Raw genomic sequence first — 23,392 nt, 5'->3', positions numbered from 1 at the left:
AGCTGGAAGACACCTTAGAGATCATATGCTCCATCTCGCTCATTTCACAGATGAGGAAATGGAAGCACACGGAGGTAAAGTGACATGTGCAGTGTCACCAGGCAGTGACTATCAGACAAGGACCCAATTCCAGGCCTTTGTGCCAGGGGAGGGCTCTGTCTGGCCCATCCTCACTCTGCCCCGACCAAGGTTCCAGGGCTACGCACACATGTTATGGCACAGGAGAGGATAGACGAATATGATGCATTTTCCAAGACAACCATCAAATAGCTGCAAGTGTGGGTGGTTACAAGTAAAATGGCTGGTTTTGCAATTTTGTGAGTTGATGACAATATTCGGCCTAATCTTTTTGATAAAGAGCTGAATGGAATCCTGCATAGGACTGCTATTTGGCTTTTTTATGAGAAAAAATTACCATTCTTGGCTAATGATATTCCTTAGTGAGGATTTTACCTTATCACGTCTTAAAGGCACTGGCCAGTGCTGGAGGAAGATGTGATGACAGACCCTGAGAGAGTCTACCTGGTTTGGTGGGTTTGTTCTCTTTGGCATCAGGTTGACCAGGAGACCTGATTTGAGGCAGAGGTGTTTGGACAAGCTGTATTTGATATTCTCAGCCCTCTGAGAGTTTCGGAAATCACCCTGCACTGGAAATGCCCCCAGATTGTCCCCTCCTAATTGGTACATTATTTTTCTTAAAAAGCTAACCATTGAAGATATACACATTTCTGAAAGATTTCGGTAGAGAGGTGGGGCCTCCACCCTCCCATGTGTCGTCACAGCCAGTCTCTGCAGCACTGGGGGCTTTCTCATAGGATGGGACCCACCTTGGGGGGCCTGAGGATTTTGCCTGTGGTACCACTTCCTAGCTTAGGGTTTGGGTCATACTCAATCTCTCTGAGTCTTCTTTTCTCTTTTATACAAGAGCAAATGATGGATGTATGAAAATTCAATGAGATGCTCTGTAAGGCACTTGAGACTTTGGTACAGAGAAGGTATGTAGAAAATAAAAAGCAGCAGAATTCAGGGCCCTGGCCCTTGAGGAGCTATCCTTAGTACTGGCCTTTCAGGAAACAGCTAGAGCGTTGTTAGGGAGCTATCCACTCTCCCCAGCAGGCTGAAAGACTGTAGATAGAAGTGCTAATGATGTAGACCATATCATGTACTTAGGACGGGCTGGGAGGGCGTAAACAGGAAGGGCTTCGAGGGTTAATGGTTAAGCCTCCTCAAAGGTTTCAAAGCCCCTCCCGTGGGCTCAGAAATAGTGCAAGGTGTCTGCTCCCTTCAGAGGTCAGTTACAGGAGTGCAGACCTCACGCCGTCTTGAAGAAGTGAATCAGCACAGGCGAGGTTTGTACCAAACCCCAGAGGAAGGTCAATTTGAGGGAAAAACTGTTTTATTTTAAATCAAGCACAGAACATGAAGTAGAGTTATTTGGCTCCATAGCACAAAACTTTCTTTAAAACTCATAGACTTCAACTGTGATGAGTTTAGATTAAAGCTGACAAGAATTGCATAAGAGCAACATTAGACAATGTAAGATCATACAATGAAATCGAATTTATGTAGTTTTTCACAAACTTTCAAATATATTTCTCCTTAGAATTTAAAAGGGAAAATTAACTTTCTAGTCCTCAAGAGTCTGTGATTTTTATGACAGATTTAAAAAAAAAAATTTTTTTTGGTGAGGAAGATTGGCCCTGAGCTACCATCCTGTTGCTAATCCTCCTCTTTTTGCTTGAGGAAGATTGTCCCTCAGCTAACATCTGTGCCAACCTTCCTCTATTTTTTGTATGTGGGACTCCACCACAGCATGCCTTGATGAGTTGTGTATAGGTCCACACCCTGGCCACCGAAGCAGATTGTGTGAACTTTTAACCACTATGCCACCAGGCTGGCCCATCAGATTTTGAAATAACTGCAATATTTCAATATTTTATAAGTAGCTCGGATGTTGATTTTAAAGTGACAAACTAAATTTAGTGAAAACCTCACCAACTGAGCAAATATGGAAGAAGTTGCTCTGCTTTCGTGGAAAGTGAGTTTCTGACTAGATTAGCAATGATAGCCCCTATTGACTGAGCACTCACCCTGTGTCAGGTACTGTGCTTTCTGTGTGTGCTGCATGGCAGGTTCTGGCACCCCTTTACAGGCAAGAAAACCAAGCTTTAGAGAGGCCGTGTGCTGTTAGTTCTATGTTGCAGAGGAGAAAACTTGGGCAAAAATTCAAGTGAGCTCCCCAATAATAATAATAGCCAAAATGGAACCTCTCATTTTCCATTCAAGTCCATTCATCCACTAAACAAAACTAATTCTTGCCTCACTACTATTCATCCCCCAACCTTTCCTTAACTTAAAGCTCTAAACAGACCTCTGAGATGCTAAGGAGACTAAAAATTATTGCAAACATGAATACTTGGAAAAGAAACTCAATTTTATTATTTCCAGGACTGTATAGCAAGTGGGACTAGGTTAATGCCACTGAGTAGGTAAGGATGAGTTGTAAATAACAGATGGGCTGATTTTATGTTTGTCTATAATTGAAAACCATTTATTCTCTTAAGTGTTTTAAGTACCTGGGAGGAAGCTTGGTGTAATGAAGAAAGGCTGGTCTTTGGAGAACAACAGGTCCCCTTCCTTTTCCCCTTAAACATCTCTCCTTCACGTATCCATTTATCCTGTGCTCTGTCAGAAAGGATATGCTAAGGGTCAGCCCAGCCATGTGGACTTGGTCTCAAGTTCGGAATTAGTGGTCAGAGTTAATGAGGTTTTACTGTCTTATAACCAGGCTTCCTTATGAAACTGTAAAACACAATCCTACTTCTCTTAATGGGTGGTCAGTGGAATTTATGGTTCATCACTTCTGGTTTCATCCAGAAAGTCAAGTTGACTTTCTAAGTGTTTCCTTTTGTGGAATGCCTGAGGTCAGGCTGTCGCTGAATCACAGATTTTCTGAGGGAGAAGCAGCTGCTAGGAGAATTGAACGTGAGGGAATATCAGTCAAGAGGTAAAAAAAATCAGAAAAGGACAGGGTATTTGGGGACAGAATTGAGAAAATCTAGGACTTAGCATGTGCCAGGAGGCAGGGAATGCATGTCATAGGCAGCATAGGACTATCTCAGTTGGGGGGCGGGGGCATTGGCTGTATTTCTGAGTACATGCAAGGAGTACACTCAGAAATCCAGGGCAGTGGGCTACAACAGGCCCCCTTTCCTATCTGAAAGTGAAAAAAAAGCGCAGCATTCTCTACAGGCTTTTGGACATGTGTTCAGTTGTCCTCCAGGGGGGCACCATCCTTTCCTTTGGGACAGGAAGGATGGAATGAAAATTTTATGAACTGGAAATTGAACAAGTGAATGGAAAATACAACCAGATGTTGGTTGGTTAGGGTGGAGGAGAATTGTCCAAATTTCAGGCTTCAAACCCATATATATAAGTAGGTTAGAAATGAGCATTAGATTAACCATCCTCCCAAAATCACTTGGTACTGTTTATTCTCTTAATTATACATGTGTTTCAAATCTCAGATTCCCTTATGTTAAGACAGTTCTTGTTTTCAGGTAAGCCTCCTCAAAAGTCCCTTGAAGGAATCTCATGGAATTCTTTAAGAGCGAAGGTCCTAGGAGAAGCTTTTTCTATAGCTTTGCTTGTAGATGTTTTCACTCTAGGTTATTTCTAGTCTTGATGAAATAACTGTTTTCCCCACTGAGTCAGACAAAATTAAGAAGCTCTTCAATTGATCTCCAGCTCTGATTTGCTCCTAGTGATTCTGGGATCAAGGAGTGTTTGCTTCAGAACTGTAAGCAGACCCATTGCTTCCACTCCAACAAATTAATAGGAAACCCTGACAATGGTAGTAGGAATATCTTCACATGTAGCCTCCCTGTGCGTTTAATTTTCAAGTCTTTGTTTTGTTACCAGAGAACAATAAGATAATTCGTATCAAATAGCTGACATTCTATGTTAAATCATTTCACAAGCTATAAAACTTACACATTTTGGGCTCCTTGAGTGGATTTCCTTTTCTTTCCTTTTTTTTAATTGAATAATCATTTTTTCCCACTGGGAAATCTTAGACACCAAAAAATGTCATTAACAGTTGCCTGGCTTATTGACTACATCACAGAAAATAAACTTTCATTATGATTTTGTGGACAAAATTTAAATGCTAGATTCAGACAGCTGTAAAAAATAAAAACAGATTTGAAAAAAAATAATACCATCAATCACATGGAAACTGGATTTATTGTAATAAAATGGTAAACAAAAATACTTTCTGGCTTGGGAGAATCAGCCTAGTTTCTGACGCTTTTCTGTTTCCTTTGCTCCAAAAGTGTCATCAATCTCTCTGTTTAGCTACAGTGCAGCCAGGTGTTCAGAATCATAGGGGGACAAAAAGGATTAGTTTCTTACTGAATAGGGGAAATTAAACAACAAAAAAAGAGGTTAAACAGGGCTTAAAAATATGAAAAATGTAGACCCATTGAATTGAACTTGTTTTTTTTCCCTCCTTCCGCACCCCCAGGAATAGTTCTGCTACAGGGCTGACTTCAAGGACGGGAATTGTTGACCTCATCCCAACATCAGAACCTCAGCTGTTATTCTAATTTTTGCACCATTCCGGGCAAGTTGACTGTATATGGAAATAAAATTGAACCTTAGGGGTCTGATGGAAATTCACTGTGACCTTCAAATCAAGAAAACTTGCTGAAACCCACAGAGCCTTTCCCCCATGGGCCCTGATGGTAGCCTCCAGAAGGTTCAGCCTCAGGTGGTCCCTCTTCTTCTGTGGCAAGAATAAACTCTGGGTCTTGGATTGCAACACCACCTGTGGAGAAAATGGTATGCGAGGGAAAGCGATCAGCCTCTTGTCCTTGTTTCTTCCTCCTGACCGCCAAGTTCTACTGGATCCTCACAATGATGCAAAGAACTCACAGCCAGGAGTATGCCCATTCCATACGAGTGGATGGGGACATCATTTTGGGGGGTCTCTTCCCTGTCCATGCAAAGGGAGAGAGAGGGGTGCCTTGTGGGGAGCTGAAAAAGGAAAAGGGGATCCACAGACTGGAGGCCATGCTTTATGCGATCGACCAGATTAATAAGGACCCTGATCTCCTTTCCAACATTACTCTGGGCGTCCGGATCCTGGACACGTGCTCCAGGGACACGTATGCTTTGGAGCAGTCTCTAACATTCGTGCAGGCATTGATAGAGAAAGACGCTTCTGACGTGAAGTGTGCTAATGGAGACCCACCCATTTTCACCAAGCCTGACAAGATTTCTGGAGTCATAGGTGCTGCAGCAAGCTCCGTGTCCATCATGGTTGCTAACATTTTAAGACTTTTTAAGGTAGGTAAAGGCATTGTCTTTCTGACTATTGTGAAAAGACAATAAATTGTTCTGACTTCAACTGCGGGTCTAAGAAGAAAGCGAAAGTGGTAAAGATGCTCATAGACCCTCTCAGGGTCACCAGGTTCCTTGAAGAGAGGATTCTGTGTCCAGGTTTCTATATGTGTTGATTTAGTTCCATTATTTACAATTAATTAGATTAATTGTGACTGTTTTTTTCCTGAAAACACAGAAAGGTGATAATTTCTGTGACATGTTGAGTCCTCAGCTTCTTGGTATACCCTTTATTGAGGCTCATTTTCAATCAAAACGAGTGTTTTTAGAGAGTATAATGAACTCTTAGCACCTTTATTATATAAAACATTTCTATGGTATTTGAGGTTTAAGATACTTTACTTGGTGAAACTTCTTTAAAGTGGGATGCTCTGTTATGACAAAATTTCCTGTGTGAAGAAACAGTATTTATTATGAATATGTAGATGGGAGTGACACTCTGGCATATAAGATGGTCATAAAATTGTCAGGTTTATTACAGCTACAGTAGAGCAGGACCTCATTAATTCAGACTGCACTGATGCAGACTTGGAATAATTATATAGAATTCTTATTGAGTTAAAAGTTTAATTTTAGCAGGATAATTCAAGGCTTTTTGATTGAGGTTTGATGATCTATTACCTATAAGTTGCATTTACATATTGAATAAAATTGGCAAAATAAAATAATGTATGGAATAATACTTTGAAAATTATAAAGTCCCATAAAAATAAAGTTATTATAACTCACCATCTTTAATTAACTTTCTCATTTTATTTATTAGTATCCATTATGTAGTCTTTTATAATAGACTTTTTTTTAATTGAAAATACTTTTCACTCTGATTTTGTACTCAGTGGGACATGACTTCCAACTTATTCTGAATTAATGAGGCTTCATTTTATCTTGTGAGAAACTGTTTCTATGCATTTTAGATTTAAAAATATTAAAAGAATATGGACAAGTTGGACAGGTGACAGATATAGGGACAAAAACGAACAAAGTGATGGAAAACTGACTTCACAAAAAAGATGAAAGGAATCGAATCAAAGGCTTTCTGGTTTGGAAGATATCTTGGGGGACCATCCAGTCTGGTTCGCTTCATATTCTGGAATCCTCGCTGTAAAATCCCCCCAAGTGGCTATCCAGCTTCTGTGGGAGGGCCCTCAGTTTAGAGGAGAGAATGCTAAGAGGCAGCTTGATGACTATTTTCAGACTGATGAAATTTTCTCAAATGAGGATGCTGCTGAGCAGAAGCTCTCTGTGTCTAAGGAGTATTGAAGAGGCACAAATAGGCTTCAGGGAAAGCTGGAGACATTTGAGCAGGACGTTAGGAAGAGCCTCTTGGTAATAAGAAAGACATAGATTAAAATAGGCAGCCAAGGGTGCTCTAATTCCCCATCTCTGGAAACTTTCAAGGGAAACTGGCAAGTTGATAATAATTTCTCTTGGGTTTGTTGATCTCTTTCCTAGAAGCAAGATACAGAACCAGGATTCTCCAGGGTTACTCCCCACATCCTGGGGTCTAGGATTTCTCCAGGTAGTCCCGATTCTGAACCACATGGTGTTTTCTGCTCCAGGTTGATGTCCAACTCCAGCCACTTTCCCAGTTCTGTTCTCCTCTCTGACTTGATCTTCCTCCCTGACTGCTCCAAAGTGTCTCTTTTCTATTCTTAACTCAGCAACCATGGCTCAACAACACTCACTTTTAGAGACGCCAAAGCTTTCATGAGGATCTTCTTCCTTCTGCTACTCTTCCCTCATACACTAATTCTGGTTCCCATCAATCCCACTGTAATTCCTAGGAATCCCATCTCCTTGTAGGCTAGTGCCAAAAGTAGGCAAGGATTTACCAAGTGGGTGGAGGTGATAATTGCTTATTTGAGGTTTTCAAAGCTTGTTTACATTAATTTTGCCACAGAATCAGCTTATCTGTAAAATGGGGATGTTAACGTTGCGTTAGATTGTTGGATGGATTTAATGGGAAAATGCAGGTGAAGCGTTCCGCCAGGGCCTGTCTGTATCCTCCTCTGTCTCCTTGGGCTGCCAAAGGGAGCTTCATGCAACCTCAAGGGTGGATTTTGCTTTTATGCAGTCTGGACCTGGTTTCTCTTTGCCCTATTCTCCCCTCCTTGACTGGCCAATTCTCTCCTTACTCTCTTGGGTAATTCTGGAGGGATCTTATTTGACTAGGTGGGAGAATTACTACTGACTCTTTGGGCAGAGTCCAAGGCTCCAGGCCAACTCTGGAGACAGTGGTCAGCACATGATGGGGCTGCTCTTGCCACCCTTGATCAAAGCACAGGGAGTGGGTGACTTTTAGCCAAGAGGGGGTGTTGGTTATGGTAGGTGTCATAACTAAGATCAGTACACTGGCGTGGAGTGAGCATTTAATACATGGGAGCAAGTGTATCTATTAGCCAAATTACCAGGGCTTGAAAAACTTGTGTCTTTCAAAAGTAAGTGAGAGGATATAAGTGCTTAGCCCATCTTCCAGCAGAACCTGGAACCATATGAATGTGAATTTGATAATTACAACTTGTCACTGTTGTGCTGCTTTACTTTAACGGTTTATATAAGACCTCCAGCCAGTACTCCACACGGACATTAATTATGAAATGGTGATGGTCACTCTTGGACTAGAAAATGTTTCACTTTATGTGTGAATATATTCTGTTTAAATATATATGCTCGGGCTGACATGAAATATTAGAATAGTTGTCAAAGGAATGATTAGCAAATTCATCGGGGATTGGCTTACAGTTCCATTTTGAAAAATAATAGTTTGATTAAGCCAAATGCTATGACTTGAATAAGTGTGAACATTTAGAACAGTTCTATGGAGCTTGGGTCCCTTCAGGATGCATAAGACCAATAGGATCTAAAAATATGCAGGGATATCAATATATAACTACTTATTCTTGGACTGGTAGAGTTAAAGAAGGTAGAGCATACTGCTTTGAAAACACACAATTAACCTTGACCATAAGGGATATAAGTAAAGTCTTGGTTAATGAATTTACCCACTCTCCTGCTCAACAATAAACATTAGGTGGGGTTTTTGGTAATGTAGCTGGGACCTGTTTAAAATTGTATAGAAAATATTTGGGCTAAAATTGGAAGTAGTTTTACAAATGTCTCAGTTCTCCTTTTTTGAACAATTCTAGTAAAGCCATGTAGTTATCTGCCTACATGGGCCGCCTATCTGGGCTAAACTGTGAAGGAGACAGGGTTCTCCAGGCATCCCCATCTTCCTCTTCTTTCAGCCTTGCCCCTCCTGTGGCAGCCTCTCCTGTCCTTGAATCCCTCTACATTCTCCTAATCAAAGCCTGGTTTCAGGAAAGGAACTATGTATTATCACTCATCTGATACTATCACAGACAGAGTATGTTTGTGTTGTCGATGCAAATAATCCATAACCAACCTATAAATCAAAATTGGGGTGAGTTTGTTATGAGCCAAAGTGAGGTTTATAACCCTGGAAGGACTTAGAAGGCGTCCCAGAGAAGCATGAGTTTCAGTACAGTCTTATATCTTTTTAGAACAAAGAAGATTCATTAAACACACCAGGATACATTTTCAAGGAGATATTCAGTTGCAAATTAGCAGGTCAGCATGACCATGATGCCAGGAAAAGGGACTAATCCAGGTGTTACCAGTAGAGGTTACCAACAGGGCGTAGGAGGGGAAGGATGCATTCTTTATCTCGAGAGATTCCTTACTTTAGTGGATAAGTAGATGGACAATTTAAGTTTGATAGGCCATAAGTCAGGCTTTCTAGTTCAAGCTGAATCAGTTTTGAACTCGAATAGTTACCCCATATACCTCAATATGTGAAAATGTCTTGTCGTGATTAAGTCAGAGGAGGATTCTGCTTTCTGCTGGTTCACTAATTGTGGAATGAAGTGATTTGTCTTTGTAAAGGGGATTCAGGCATCAATGGGGGAGGTTCATTTACCTCCCCAGAGACTGTACCTCATGGCGGGGCCACCTCCTCTGTTGGAGAATACAGCTGGCCTTGCTCATCCCTAGAGGGAAAGGGTGTTCTCCTGTCTTTGTTTCTTCTCCTATCACAGCTCAGAGGCAAATGAAAACATCAGCCCCTTTAACATCAGAGGCGAGTTGAGCAGGGGGCTGGAGCCGGACACTGCCAGACACCACTGGGGGCAGAAGCTACCCTGTGGCCTCGGCTCATAGGACACTGAATGCTTTACTAAACCAGTGATTCTTAACCCTGATTAGGGAGTGGGGTTCATACTGCTCTGTCTTCATGCTTCAGGGCTGTGTGTTGGCTTATCAAAACTACCTCAGGGGCTTTTCAAATAGCAGGACCCAGCACTCACTGCATGCCTCCCAACCCCCTCCCTGAAAGCCCTTTTTATGGATTGACGTGTCTCATGTTTTTTAGGCGTGTTGGGAGTGAAAGGAAGTTTGAGAGTCACAGAAAAGACTTCAATGATCTGAACTTGTTTAGAAGTACTACTGTGCCTTAAAAAACATACACATATACACACACATGCACACATGTCATATGGGTTAACACATGGGGGGGCGGGGCGTGGACAGAGTGGTCACCTCACACGTTGTTTAATCCCTATAGCGAGATAATGGTTTTAGATAATAGTAGTATCATTTAGGATAATGTGACAAGTAACTGCAGAATATCAAACCCAGAGCTGCTCCATGCTACATAAAGATGAAAATGCTGCCTCAGTGGCTCCTGTATTGCAGAGAGACTAAAGAAAAGAGGGGTCCAGCTCTCAGTTAGAGATTGTGCAGTTTGAAAAGAATTAAAAAAGAATGCAAGGACCTTTTGGAAATGTTGACTGGGAAGCCCATAATTTGAATTTGTTTTATAAAGCAGTTTTGAGGAATTTGCATATGTTTTATAAACAGCCTGGATTTTTTTTCCCCCTTTTCTAGAACATTTCCACCCCTCTCCTTTAAATTAGAGCAAATCTGTTCCTCCAAATACTAATCGTATGTCTTACTTTGAGCAAAGACTGAATATTCTAAGCTAAAAATAGCAGGTTGATGCTTGGGGGTAACACAGTAATTTCCACATAGATGCATCGGGGTTATAAAAGGACAGTGTCAGATATAATTTCTCTCTCTCATGTTTTTCTAGTTAACTTTACCTAGAGAGTTAATTGTCTACTCTTGAAGGATAGGGGCTAGTCTGTAGTGTATACTTCCCAAAGCAATCAAATTCGACTTTTAAATAGAAATCCACTGTGGGTGGGCTAGATAATTTCTCCTCGTGTGGAAGTGTCCTGGATATAATTGGCTAAAATTGACCTTTATGTTAAGTAAATGGAGTACAGTGAAGCATCCCGTTACCCTGGAAGTCTTCACTTACCTTGCTATGTTTACAAAGATATATTTTCTTCCAGGAGACTCTACTAATGGTAGCAACTACTTCTGTAAAGCCAAGTCTTTTGCGAGTTATTTATTGCATACGATGGGATTTATTAACTGTAAACTCTGAAAAGGTAAATCTGCCATATCCAGGTTCATCTGGTTAGATGGACAGATAAACGAGTCTGATCAATGAACTCAGCAGGAGGTAACATTTCAAATTAAATCTTATTTGATGGCAAATAGATAATGGAAAACTGAAAGACAGACTCCTTCAGTCAATCCTTTGCTACCGTAGCAAGCTCTGATTTAGCTTTGTAAAGAGCCAACTCACCGCAGATGAGAGATGATGGGTGCTTTCTCTTATAGTGGCCCTAAGTGGGGATATTGGGGAAAATGGTCATTGCCAATGGTCACGGGCACTTACACTCACAGCCAGATTTGGTAATGTCACTCCCTTCTTGAAACTCTTCAGTGGCTACCATTACCCCCAGGATGAGGTCCATCTCTACTCTGGGAAGTCTTTTCTCACTTCTCTTGACTAAATTAAGTTTCTTTGTTACATATAGCAAAGCTCCATGAGGACAGGATGATGGTCATGATATACATGAGGGCACACATAGCTTGTTTGTTCCTGTATTTCCAGCACCTAGCATGGACCTGTCTGGGAACCCAATAAATGTTTGCTAAATGAGTGAATGAATGAACCTTATCTCTACTCCTTCCATCTCTACCTGCCCCCTCACACTAATCCTCAATATTGAAAATAATAGGTATTGGGTAGATAGACAGAAATGGAATTTTGTTTACTTTTATACTCTGAGTAAAAGGAACACAAGGAGGAGTATATTTTGGGAGTTCCTATTTTCACGTGCTTCTTCATTTTCCTACCAATTCACATTTTCTCTAAACAGCTTTTAAAATTAAAAATTAAATAAGTAAAAGACATGAACACATTCTCATTTTGAAAAGTTTAAATAATGAATAAGGAAATAGTGTAAAATGGAAAGAGACCACATCCAAACATATATCTATTAATAAAATTACACACATACAAAATTTTATTAATAGATATGTGTGTCTTGTGGCTTTCTTTTTTCACGTAATGTATTTTGGAGAGAATTCCATCTTGGTTAATATAGATCCACCTCAGTAATTCTCAACTCTGACTGCACATTAGCATCATCTGGACAGCTTTAAAAAAAATATGCATGCCTGAACCCTATTCAAGCCCAGTGAAGGGGCCGGCCCCAGGGCTGAGTGGTTAAGTTTGTGCGCTCTGCTTGGGCCGTCCAGGGTTTGCTGGTCCAGATCCTGGGCGCAGACCTAGCATCGCTCATCAGGCCTTGCTGAGGCAGCGTCCCACACAGAGGAACTAGAAGAACCTACAGCTAGGATATACAACTACGTACTGCGGAGCTTTCCTGAGAGAGGAAGAAAGACCAGTGAAATTGGGAGGAGCCCTGACATTGGTATATTTTAAATGATTACCAGGTGCTTCTGATATTTACTCAGCATTGAGAATTAGAAAATTTTATTTTTTTAACAGCTGCTTGGTTTTTAATTTTATGAATAGACCGTAATTTATTTAATAAATCCTTTACTGATAGGTTACTTCCCTTTGATTTCTTAAGATCATTTATCATTTGAGAAAAAGTTAAAACAATGCTGGAGGCTCATCCAAGCACTGTTATCTCTAGAGCGAATTTTGGCATCACAGAGCCCCTTCTTGGACCAACCAAGAGGCTGAATTAATGACTTACCAAAAACACCTTGCCATAAGGCAGACTCATATGGCACAAGCACACATCACAGGCTGTGGCTCTTCATGACATGTAGTAACTTAGCATCAGTGTAGTGGTCATGTGCTGAGACCGTTAAAGGAGTATCGTGACTCTTGTTGGGTGGAGTAGATTTTAAACTTGGCGAAGTTAAATTAAATCTTACTTTCCTTTTCCTAGCCTTGAAAGGTCTGAAATCCTAGAGTGAATACTGAAGACATCTTGAGAATTTACTTAGTGATTAATGACTATCTTTTGGATGTTTTAAATAATGAGGTCGTTTTGAAAGTAGTGAGGAGTCTTTCCAGGCTTGTGACTGAATGCTATTTATTTTTTAAGAAGTTGTCTCAACACCTTTCTTGAGCAATTAAATAAAGAATTAAATAAATTTGCATAAATAGTCCTGTGCTCTTCTTTTTACTCATTCACCCTAAAGACTGCAGTATTTTTTAAAAAAATTTATAGGCTATTTTTTTAGAGAAGTTTTAGGTTTACAGCAAAATTAAAGATGGTAATGATTTTATTTGGTTTCAGGACAGGTTTCTTCCCAGACTCTTCTAAAGATAGCTTTTTGCAACCGAATATCTTGTACCTTCCTAGGAAGACTTACAATTGGAAGGCTGTCCCCTGGCTCCCTCCCCGTAGTTCTCAAACTTTAGCACGCATCAAGATCACCTAGGGGGCTTGTAAAATCACCCGGATTGCTGAGCCCACCTCCAGAGTTTCTGAGTCAGGAGGTGTGGTTTGGGGTCTGAGACTTTGCGTTTCTAACAGTTCCCAGGTGATGCTGATGCTGCTGTTTCGCAGACCATACTTTGACAACCACTGCTCCATACAAATCGCTTGCTGGCTGACTTAGCAAGTCAAAGTACACAGAACAAAAATGAGATTGAACAATGTTCTGTCTGGCAGCAGCCTTTTCTCTTTTGACTCATGCCTGGTTGGATTTTTGTTCGTGTTGGTCATAATCACAGCAGCTGCTGTATGGATCTATTTTTAATTGTGTGCCCTTTTGGAAGTTGTGTTCCTTATTAAATAATGCATAGCTCAGGAGTGATGATCAGTATAATGGTCACTTGAACACGATTCCTAAAGCAGAGTCACTCAGATTACCGCTTTTACTCATTTTTACTATCTGTGACAGTAAAACAGACTGATTTAAGAAACTTAGACTGTAAGATACACATTAACTGGGAATAGAGAACAGTAAGAGACAAAAGAGGCTATGATTTGTCTCAGCTACCAGCAATTTGTCTTCAGAAACCATGACAGCAACCTCCTGATTTCTATTATGCAATAAGATTACAAATAACATTCCACAGCAGTCTTAATCAATAGAGGGTCACGAGAGGCCCTTCTTTCCCCATGGTGGGGAGAAAGGGCCTATTTACCCATTTAATTGATAGAACACACTCTCTAGCAAAAGATCGAGACATCTCTTTTAGCTGTAATTAGGGTCTTTCCCTATCCCTAAGCACTCTTAGCAACATAAAAATATATGTGTAACCTTTATGTATATTAAATACATAAAGAACACTAGGCTGGTAAGGTGGGAAGGGGTCCAGGTATAGCATTGTCCAAAGCCAACTTTATCTGTTCTCAAAATGAGGCCAGTGTCTGCTGCTTTATTCCATTAGGCCCAGCAAGCTAACAGGAATGTATTCTCAAGGTTGGCCATTAGTGTCCTTCCAGGACTTTCCCAGGCTCCCTCTGTGCTTGGGGAGGCTGGGTTCCTTGGTATAATACAGCCCCAGATCTATTGCTTAGTCCCAGCTTTGGAGAAGTAGTGGACCTGTTTCTGTGTCCCTCAGTGCTACATGGGGTGCCCTTGGGACGTGAGGATAGTGACATATTTTTGCTGCAGCATCTCACCCTGCTTCCTTTCACATCGATTGGGAGTGCCTTGATGAGTGTTTGTACTATTTCTTCTGCTTTAAATCTAAGTATTTACATTGTGCCTAGTCTACGTATTAGAGTTCTCAAAGTGACTTATCATCTCAGCTCTGAGAATGTTTGCATTTTTATTGTTTATAGAACAAATGGCATATTGTACTTATGCAGGCTTGTATAGATATTTATCATCAGGAGTTGTCTATTCAAATTATAGATTATTGCAATGTACTTATCTAGCGTGCTGATACTCTTTTGAGTAACACAGATTAGTATGAATTATATGAAGTAGGTCAGGCTCTGTAGTCAGACTGCCCAAGTTCAAATTCTGATGTGATGCTTGTTAAATTACCTCAAGCAAGCTAGTTAATCTAAATCCTAGCTTTCTCATCTGTAAAGAGTACATAATAATGGTACCTCCTTCGTAAGATTTTTAATGAAGATAAGATAAAGTGCGTAGAGTCTTAAGCAAGATCCCTGGAAAATTGTGAGCGCCATAAATGTTTGTTATGATGATGATACTGAGAAAGAAGATATTGATGTCCACCATCATTAGGATATTCATTTTGAGTTGTACCTCTCCTCCAGTTTCTCAACCATTCATATTGACTTGCCCTATTTTGTGAACAATGGCAGGTTAGCATTAAAGGTGTAGTCATTGACCAAGAAACAACAAAATTGATGGGCCCAGATAAGCTCTGTCTTGGAGCAAGGCTATCTAGTTTGTCTGAAGGCCAAACATGAGACTGGGACCTCACCAACTCCACGATCCAGCCAACCGAGCTCAAGAAGTAGTGTACTACTATTCTTTCCAAATCCATGTGTCAGATAGTAAGAATCAGTTGGATTTAATGAACAGAAAACCAAGGAAAAGACTGGGTCACCAAAAATAAGCTGTGCTAAATTTTAACATTCCAGCATCCAAACAAAAGTGCCACCAGGATTTAGTTTTGAAATAAAAAAGCAAACCAATTCTGGTTCCTCTGGACTCTTTCCCAGTCCCCAGGTTTGATGGTATAAGAGGCAGAATTGTAGTTGAGGATAAGCAGCCAACTAACCCCAGGGCTGGATGGCAGCTTTTAAGTCTGTCCTTTGGGTTGGAATTCTCTTTCTTTGCTGTGTTTGGTACAGTGACCCAACACGGAAACACAGGCGCATTCTGGACAAAGAACACTACCCTTTTATTGAGGGCAGAATTTTTCTTTCTCCCAGGAATGGACTATATAACACTATTCCTTTCACCTTCTGACACAAATGTCAGAAATGTAAGCAATAGAAGAATTCAGAGGTACTTTCTCTAGAAGTCACATTCATTTTTGAACAACCAGGATAATAGTGGAACTAAATATATTAAAATTTGACTCACACTATGACCTGTCTTGTTCCACCTGTTTAAAGTGTGAATAATCCAGTCAAACACATATCAATTATTCCCTGGAAAATTTTCATTTTAATTGAACATGGATAATTTACTCAAATGCCAATGTACTCTTTTCCCTATGACTACATTTCACAGGGAAAGAGAAATGATATTTATGCAATACAGAATTCTTTGGTCTGGTTAGGAAGGACCTGTATAGGACAGAATTCTGTCAGAGGATTGTGAAATAATGCTGAATAGTTCTTGGTGTAGTTCTTTAAACTCAATAAGTGCTAAATCTCTTTTTTTTCCACCAAGAGAAGCAGAATAGGGTGAAGAAATGCCAGCATATTACCCACTTATTCACCTTCTTTAGCTAAACAGGTGAAACAGGTAATAGTCAATCAATTCTCCAGAAGGTATTCATTCAGCATCCTGTAAGTATATGCATCACGTTTGACACACTAGAGGATAACTAGGAAAGAAATAGAAGATTCTAAGCTTTCACATTGCTTAGAATCTAGTTGAGGAGAAATCGCTAACATATATAAAATAACAGTGAACAATATAAAACAGTGTAATAAGGTCTCTAGTGTGGTGCCAGGGTGCAGAAGAAAGGCCGACTTCAGCCGAGGAAGCTGCAGTTCTCAGTCAAGGCTTCGGGGAGTAACGTTGGATTGGCTGAGCCTGGAAGGATAGGTAGGAGTATATAAACTGAGGCCAGGAGAGGAGGAGGGCTCTTCCAGATGTGGGAAATTCCATGAACCCTTGGCCTGATGCCTGGTCCCGTTCGGCTACATGAAGATGGAAGTAAGTAGAAACCTTATTCCTACCTCACAGCATCTCTCTGCCATGACAAAACTTCAAAGGATCACTTTAAGAGGCTCCCAGGAGAATTCAAAATGAGGAAAGTTGGAGGGTTATGTCCCCAGCTCCCACTGAACACAAAACTTGGGGTCTCAGTTAAAATCCAAGCAAGTGGGTACGGAACCTCCAGAGGGTAAAATGCTGCACCCTCTCAATCAGGGGTTGGAATAAAGGAGGTGAATTGCTGTGAGATTCAAGGAAGGAGCTAGCGGACCCAGGAGAAGCTCTACCCCACGCCCCGTTCTTTGCTTTGGAAATCGATGTAACTTAAGACCAAAAAAATTTTCATTTGCCACATGCATCGCTTGACTGTTTATACTATTCTCATTAAGCACAGATACACAATTAATTGCTGAGGGAGAAATTAAATGCATTAGTAGTGAATCAATTTTATTTGCCTCATTCTATTAAGAAAAGCCACTCTTCTTGAGGGGCTCACAGTTTCTTTTTTCTGTCTTCTTGACCCTCAAGTAAACGGGATAATCGTATCTGCACTTTCTCTGTTTCATTGAGTAGTCAGAGGTCTTGATAAGATAAATTTTGGAGAACTTTCAATATGCTAAGCGTAAAGTATTTTGAGTGATTTGGAAATAGGCTCTGTATTGAAAATGGCGTAAATGATTCTTTTTGTTCTTAATGCTACACTACTTGTACTTTTTACTCTCATAACCCCATCTATTTGAATGGGAGCTCCATGTGAGATGTTTTGATGTCTTTGAAACTACTGGGATGAAATTTTAACTCCTTGAATTTTTTCCCTCTGCTGGAGGAAAGAAGATACTGGAACTCCATTTTTTAGTTTGGATTACTTTATTTCATTTATATTCATGCAGCTAAAGTACCTAGTGAGTTTTGTGTGTATATAAATTAATATTTACAGGTAACACCTTGCCAAAAATAAAATAAAGTGGAGAATATTTTTCCCACAGCTTCCTTCTCTAACAAAAATAAAATAACCCTGCACCACTCCTTAACTGAATGCCCATCTGTCACCTCCATGCTGATCTGAGCCAACACTGTCCTGGGAGTAGCGTGGGGCTGAGGGTCTGCATGTGAAGCAGGATGGCTTCAAACACATGCCCGGAGAATCGGGATTTTAAGTTTCAGACTTATATTTTACTTTAAGTATTTCTCTGAATTATGAGGAAGTAAAATGAAAACCTGTATTTTTGGACAGTAATTACAGTTAAATTTTAGCCTCTACTGATCAGTATTAGGTATAGCATGTGATAAAAAATTTTTAGATATTAAATCAGTGATCTAAAATACTGTAGTGGCCCAAGGTTGATGAATAAATATTATTTTAACACCCTATTTAAAAAATTTCATGATGTTTAAACTAATAACATTAATATTTTATTCTAGTAAAGTGGTACAAGTTTGGGATTAGTATAAATGTAAAACCTATAAATAATGCTGACCACATTTGCCTGATGAGCATTACCCTTAAAGAATCTATGCCCAGTTAGCAAATTGTTCTTATGAAGGAAAAGTATGGAGTGTTGCCTTGTACGTTGTTTTAAATAACTCAAATTCAGTAGAGGAGTTCCACTGTTTTCATCTATCATACCTGCTAATGGACATTTAAAAAGTGTTTTAGGAAGCTTGGCACAAAATAGTTTATTTTTTCTTAAAAAATTTGTTTTTCCTAGTTCCCTGAATACTTGGCATTATGGGACCTTAGAGATGGAAGGGATTTTTGAGATGTCCTATTACAGCCTTTCATCCAGAGCAGAATCTAATCTATGAAGACCCTTGATGGGTGATTCAATGCTGCCTTTTGTTCCTCCTAATTGTGTTAAACATATGTCTCCACCCGACCGCCCTCTAGAGTACAATGCTCTCGAAGGCAGGAAACATGTCTTACCCTTCTTTACATCCTGGAGAGCACCTGGGGTGGTCCTTGGCACATAGTAGGTACCAAATGAATGCATCCTGAACTGACTTACTTAAGCACTGTCAGTGATGGGATGCTAGTCTCACAATCTGGCCCACACCATTTTGTAACAGGATTAATTGTTATCCTTTATTCTGATCTGAAGTCTTCCGGCCCCTTGCACATTTTTAGGAATGGCTTTAATTTCAGAAAGGATAGGGATGCCCACACAGCCAGTTAGACCAGAGGAAGCAATCCTGGTGCTCGAGAGGGGAGCAGATGTCATGGCCAATCACTTCCACCCATTGGCCCTGCTCCTGTCTTCTGATAGACCTCTTTTTCATGGGACAGTCGATCAAATGTTTGAAGATCCCTGTTTCCATGTCTTGAGTTCTCCAGGCTAAAGTGCCTGTTGCTTTACCTGCTCCTAATAGTAATAGCACAAGAGCTAATGCTCACTGAGAGCTTCCTATATGCCAGGTGCCGCGCTAAACACTTAGCATGCCTGATCTTGTTTGATCCTCACCACAATTCCGTCAGATAGGGATGGTTTTCACATCAGGAGATGAGGCTTATCTAAGGTTATCCAGAAAGTAAGAGGCCAAGCCACATTCACACCTCGGTCTGACAGGTGCAAAAGCCCATGCTTTCAACCACTGCTTTGTACAGTCTTTCGTACAGTATGATTTCAAATCCTTTCTGTTCTGGTTCCCTTACCCTGACCACACTCTTGCTGTTAGTTTAACCCTGTTCTAAGTAAAATCCATTTTTCCTTGCAATTCTAAAAGATTTCCTTTCAGCAGGAAAGTTAAGCCCTTGACATAGAAACTTCAGTAAGTCTTGAGTCTTTAAGCCTCAGACTCTCAGTGTGGAAGTGGCTGGAATGGCAGATGGACCGGCCAGCACATCTTCAGGGGGCAGTGGCCTCAATACAAGGAGTGAGTCTGAGTGCCCGTGACCCCGTGTGCCTTCCCTGCTCCTCCTGCGGTGGCCATACTGCTCCTTGGGAAATGTTGGGAAGCGTGTACTCCTTTAGTGGCATTCATGGGAGCTTCCTATTGTTCCAGATGTTTTCCAAGGAGGATACTGGATGGGAAGAATTTGTATTATTACAGATGGCCAGAGCAGTTTATGTATCAGGAAGTTTTCCAGGGAAGGACTAATGTGTCCAAAAGTATTCTTTGAAGTCGATGGCAGGATGTGGTGAAACTACTCGGACTTCAGGAAAACAGTGAGAACATCAAAACAAATACATGTGGTTTGTACGTACTCCTTTCCCAAACTAAAATAGAACCCATGACATCATTTCCTCAACACGTGGGATCAAGTTCTAGATCAAATGGAGAGATGATAAAGTGAGCATGTTTGTATTAAGGTTCTTTCATTTGCTTCTCATTTCCATTGAGTCTAGTCTAGAATGGTTAAGTGGAGATATTGGGAGCAAAGTTTGTATGATAGTATCAGAGTCAGAAAAACAGATGATTCATTTTCATGTATGTGGGGAGAGACCAGAGTTCTAATCCTATTTCCTGTACCTTGGCAGAGGAAGAGAATTGGGTTCTTTTAGCCACTTTTGGGGGTAGACTTAGCAGCCCTGCTTGTCCATCAGTTATCTCGCCCAGAGCCTCCCACTGCTGCTGCTGTGCATTCCCTGTCACTCTGCTGCCCATTCTTCCCCCGTTAACCTGCCTTGTTTTTCCACTCCAAGGCTGCTTTAACCCAGGCTAGGAGGTGTTTGGTTAGAGCTTTACTTTGAAAACACTTTTGATCTTTTTTAAAGTTCCTCTAGGTTTTCCTATTAGATAAAAAACAGATTTATACCTTTTGTTTCCATGGTAATGGATTCCAGGACTACTTTAGAAAACCACTAGCTTCAGGTGCCAGTGCAAAGTTGGAGCATTATGGACTAGCGCAATAAATGCCAGCCCACCTGTAGGAGAAGAGCAAGCTTGATCGAGAGACTTTAGAACCGTGGTCATGAGATGATGTGAACATTCCTTTTTGACTGCAATCAGCGGGATTTGGAAAGTGAGTCCTGCATTGCAGGCAAATGGGTTGGGAGCATTAGCATGAAATTTAGTGTTCACTAATCAGCTCAAGGCAGAAAGAGCCAGATTAACTTGGGACATTAATTTTAAATTTAACAGTATATAAGAAACCATGAAACCCTGTTTCTGAATTTTCAGTACCTTTCTCGAATTTTCCAAGGGCCAGGTTTGCTCTTGGAAAGTCGGAGGAGGATGTCAGTACAGGAGAGCCTTCTTTAGGCTGTTTGCCTTTTGATGAATGGAAGATTGTTTCCAAAACTCAAGGGAATCTACCTGGTATTGTCTGCAAATACACCTTTTAGGAATCCGGGGTACAGACCAGAAGTCAATAGAAAAATCTGTTAGAGTTGGCTAAAGACAGGGCAAACATAAAAAAGCAGAGATTTTTCTGGGAAAAATAGAACTACTTTTATAAAAAGCCTTAGGTTTCTGAGTAGGTGGAAAGAGGAGTGATCAGATTTTTTGGGTGAACCCTAACTCTGCTCCTACAACCTTGCTCTTGTTATCTCATAAGAGAGAAGAGTGAGAGGAAAGAAAAAAGTCAGAAAGAAGGAAAGAGGAAGGCAGAATAGAAAGGAGGATTGGAGATGTATGCCAAGTCAATTGTGCTTATTTGGAGGGAGAGAATGAATCGACCCCTTTTTTTCCTAATGTAGGTTTTAATATTTAAAATTACAGTGCCATTATTGAGGATATTAAGATGCTTTTATGCTGAACTGATTAAAATTACTTTTAAAATAATGTGACATGTAATGGACAAATACCCTCTCAGACACCTTTTTTCTTTTGTTTTAAGCATAAAAATTATAAAGAACTGTAATGGAAAGTTTTCAGAAGCATTCTTCTAAGAGATGCAGGGTTGGGGGGCCAGAAACATGGGGCCAGCAGGTCCTATGAAGTGATTACTGTAAAACTGGGGGCTCCCCATGTGCCTGGAAGCATTTGGGACTCCTGCCTTTAATAAAATTAAAGGGAGTTTGAACTACTATGGAACTCGGTATTCATTTTCTTGTTAATCTTTCCAAGACTGAAGATGCCTGTTAAAATCGGTCTTTATATTTGGGAGGGAGAGTTTACTAAGACTGACTGATTTTGAACCCAGCTCATTTCTTTGAGCATTTGGGGCATGGCTCCAAATGATCACGCTGGCTGCTTTCCCTTGCCCAAGCTGTATCAGACCTTCATCAAAGGCATCTTAGTTCTATTTTTCCAGCAGTATACATTGCATACAAAGCGGGACTTTTGGCTTTTGTAATCGGAATGTAGATGCACCATCCTCCCCCTGGAGGGAGCATCCACAGTGCCGAGGGTTACCTGAGACCCAAGCCTTGGCAAGGAGTCCCTTTGGGTGTGCTGGCAGGTCAGCCCACTGGCTTTGAGAAGAGACTTCCACGAATGCCAGTACAAACATTCACAAACTCACAGTAATTCCCAAGGCAAAGCCCTGTGGAATTGCCTGGCAGGTTCCTCTCCATGTCCCCACCCTAAATGTCCACCAGAGCAGCAGATTGACTGTGCTCCCCTATCGGAAGAGTCTACTTAGCTCTGGAATGACTCTGGCATAAGAGATGGAGATGCCTCCATCACTCCCGCTTCTGCCTCTTCAGCCTCTCCTTTGCCCTTTGCTTGCTTTCCTATATTGCTTGAACATTTTATAGCATTCCATTTTGACTTATCTATTGTGTTTTGGAATGTATCTCTTTTTATAGCTTTTTTAGTGGTTGCCCTGTGTGTTACATTTATATGTTTATACATTATTTATCACAGCCTACTGGTGTTGACATTTTACCAGTTCCACTGAAGTGTAGAATCTTATCTTCCTTTACCCTCCCCCTTTTATGATTGTTTTAAATATTCCCTCTGCATACCTTGAGAACCACAACAGAGTGGTATGATTTCTGCTTTAATCGTAGACTAAATTTAGAAAACTAAAGAGAAGAAGTAAAGTCTGTTTTATGTACTCGTATTTTTGCTCTGTCTGTTGCTCTTTCTTCCTTCTCAGTGTTCCAAGACTCCTTCTTTTATCTTTTCCTTTCTGTGTAGAGAGCTTCCCAAAGGAAGCCACTCTTTTAGGGTAGGTCTGCTAGCAACAGATTCTCTTATTTTTCTTTCATCTGAGAAAGTCATCCCTGAAGAATAGTTTCTCTGGACATAGAATCCTGGGTTGACAGTTCTTTTCTTTCAGCAGTTGAAAAATGTTGTGCCACTTCCTTCTGGCTGCCATGATTTCTTATGAGAAATCCTCTATCATTCAAATTGTTTTTCCCCTATAGTTAGTGCATCATTTCTCTTGGGCTACTTTCAAGATTTTGTCTTTGTCTAGTTTTCAGAAGTATGACACTGATGAATCTTGATATGAATTTCTTTGGGTTTATCCTGTTTGGTGTTCACTGAGATTCTTCAATCTGTCTTTTGCCAAGTTTGGGAAGCTTTCAGCCATTATTTCTTCAGATGCTTTTCCAGCCCCATCCTCTTTTCTCTCTCCTTCTGGGAGTCAGATGGACCTACATTTTAGATCTTTTGTAATCATCCCACAGAGGCTCTGCTCATTTTTTTTTTCAGTCTACTTTCTCGCTATTGTTTAGATTGGGTAATTTCTATTGTTCTATCCTCACATTCATGGATTCTTTCCTCTATTCTCTTCATGTTGCTGTTGAGCCCATCCACTGAGGGTTTGTTTTTGTTTTTTTTTTATTTCAGTTATGGTATATTTTAATTCCAAAATTTTCATTTGGTTCTTCTTTATATTTTCTCTTTCTTTGCTGAGAATTCCTACTTCTTTGCCAAATCTTTCTAGTATTTCATTTGTTTCAAGAATGTTTGTAATTGC

At 40.5% G+C, this 23,392-nt stretch overlaps 1 protein-coding gene across 2 annotated transcripts in view; it reads left to right on the top strand.

Annotated features, from left to right (window-relative positions):
- The window catches only part of GRM8 (glutamate metabotropic receptor 8), a 720,262-nt gene that overhangs the window by 5,634 nt on the left and 691,236 nt on the right, over positions 1–23,392 (top strand). For both annotated transcript variants that reach the window (XM_044755640.2, XM_044755579.2), the window contains exon 2: positions 4,526–5,349. In XM_044755640.2, the coding sequence (XP_044611575.1) occupies positions 4,840–5,349 (510 nt within the window). In that variant the 5' untranslated portion in view covers positions 4,526–4,839. The remainder of the gene's footprint in view (positions 1–4,525; positions 5,350–23,392) is intronic.

Source organism: Equus asinus, chromosome 1, assembly GCF_041296235.1.
Source record: "Equus asinus isolate D_3611 breed Donkey chromosome 1, EquAss-T2T_v2, whole genome shotgun sequence".
Classification (NCBI taxonomy): Eukaryota; Metazoa; Chordata; class Mammalia; order Perissodactyla; family Equidae; genus Equus; species Equus asinus.
The sequence above is the reverse complement of the archived record's forward strand: the minus strand, read 5'-3'. Positions and strand labels throughout refer to the sequence as shown.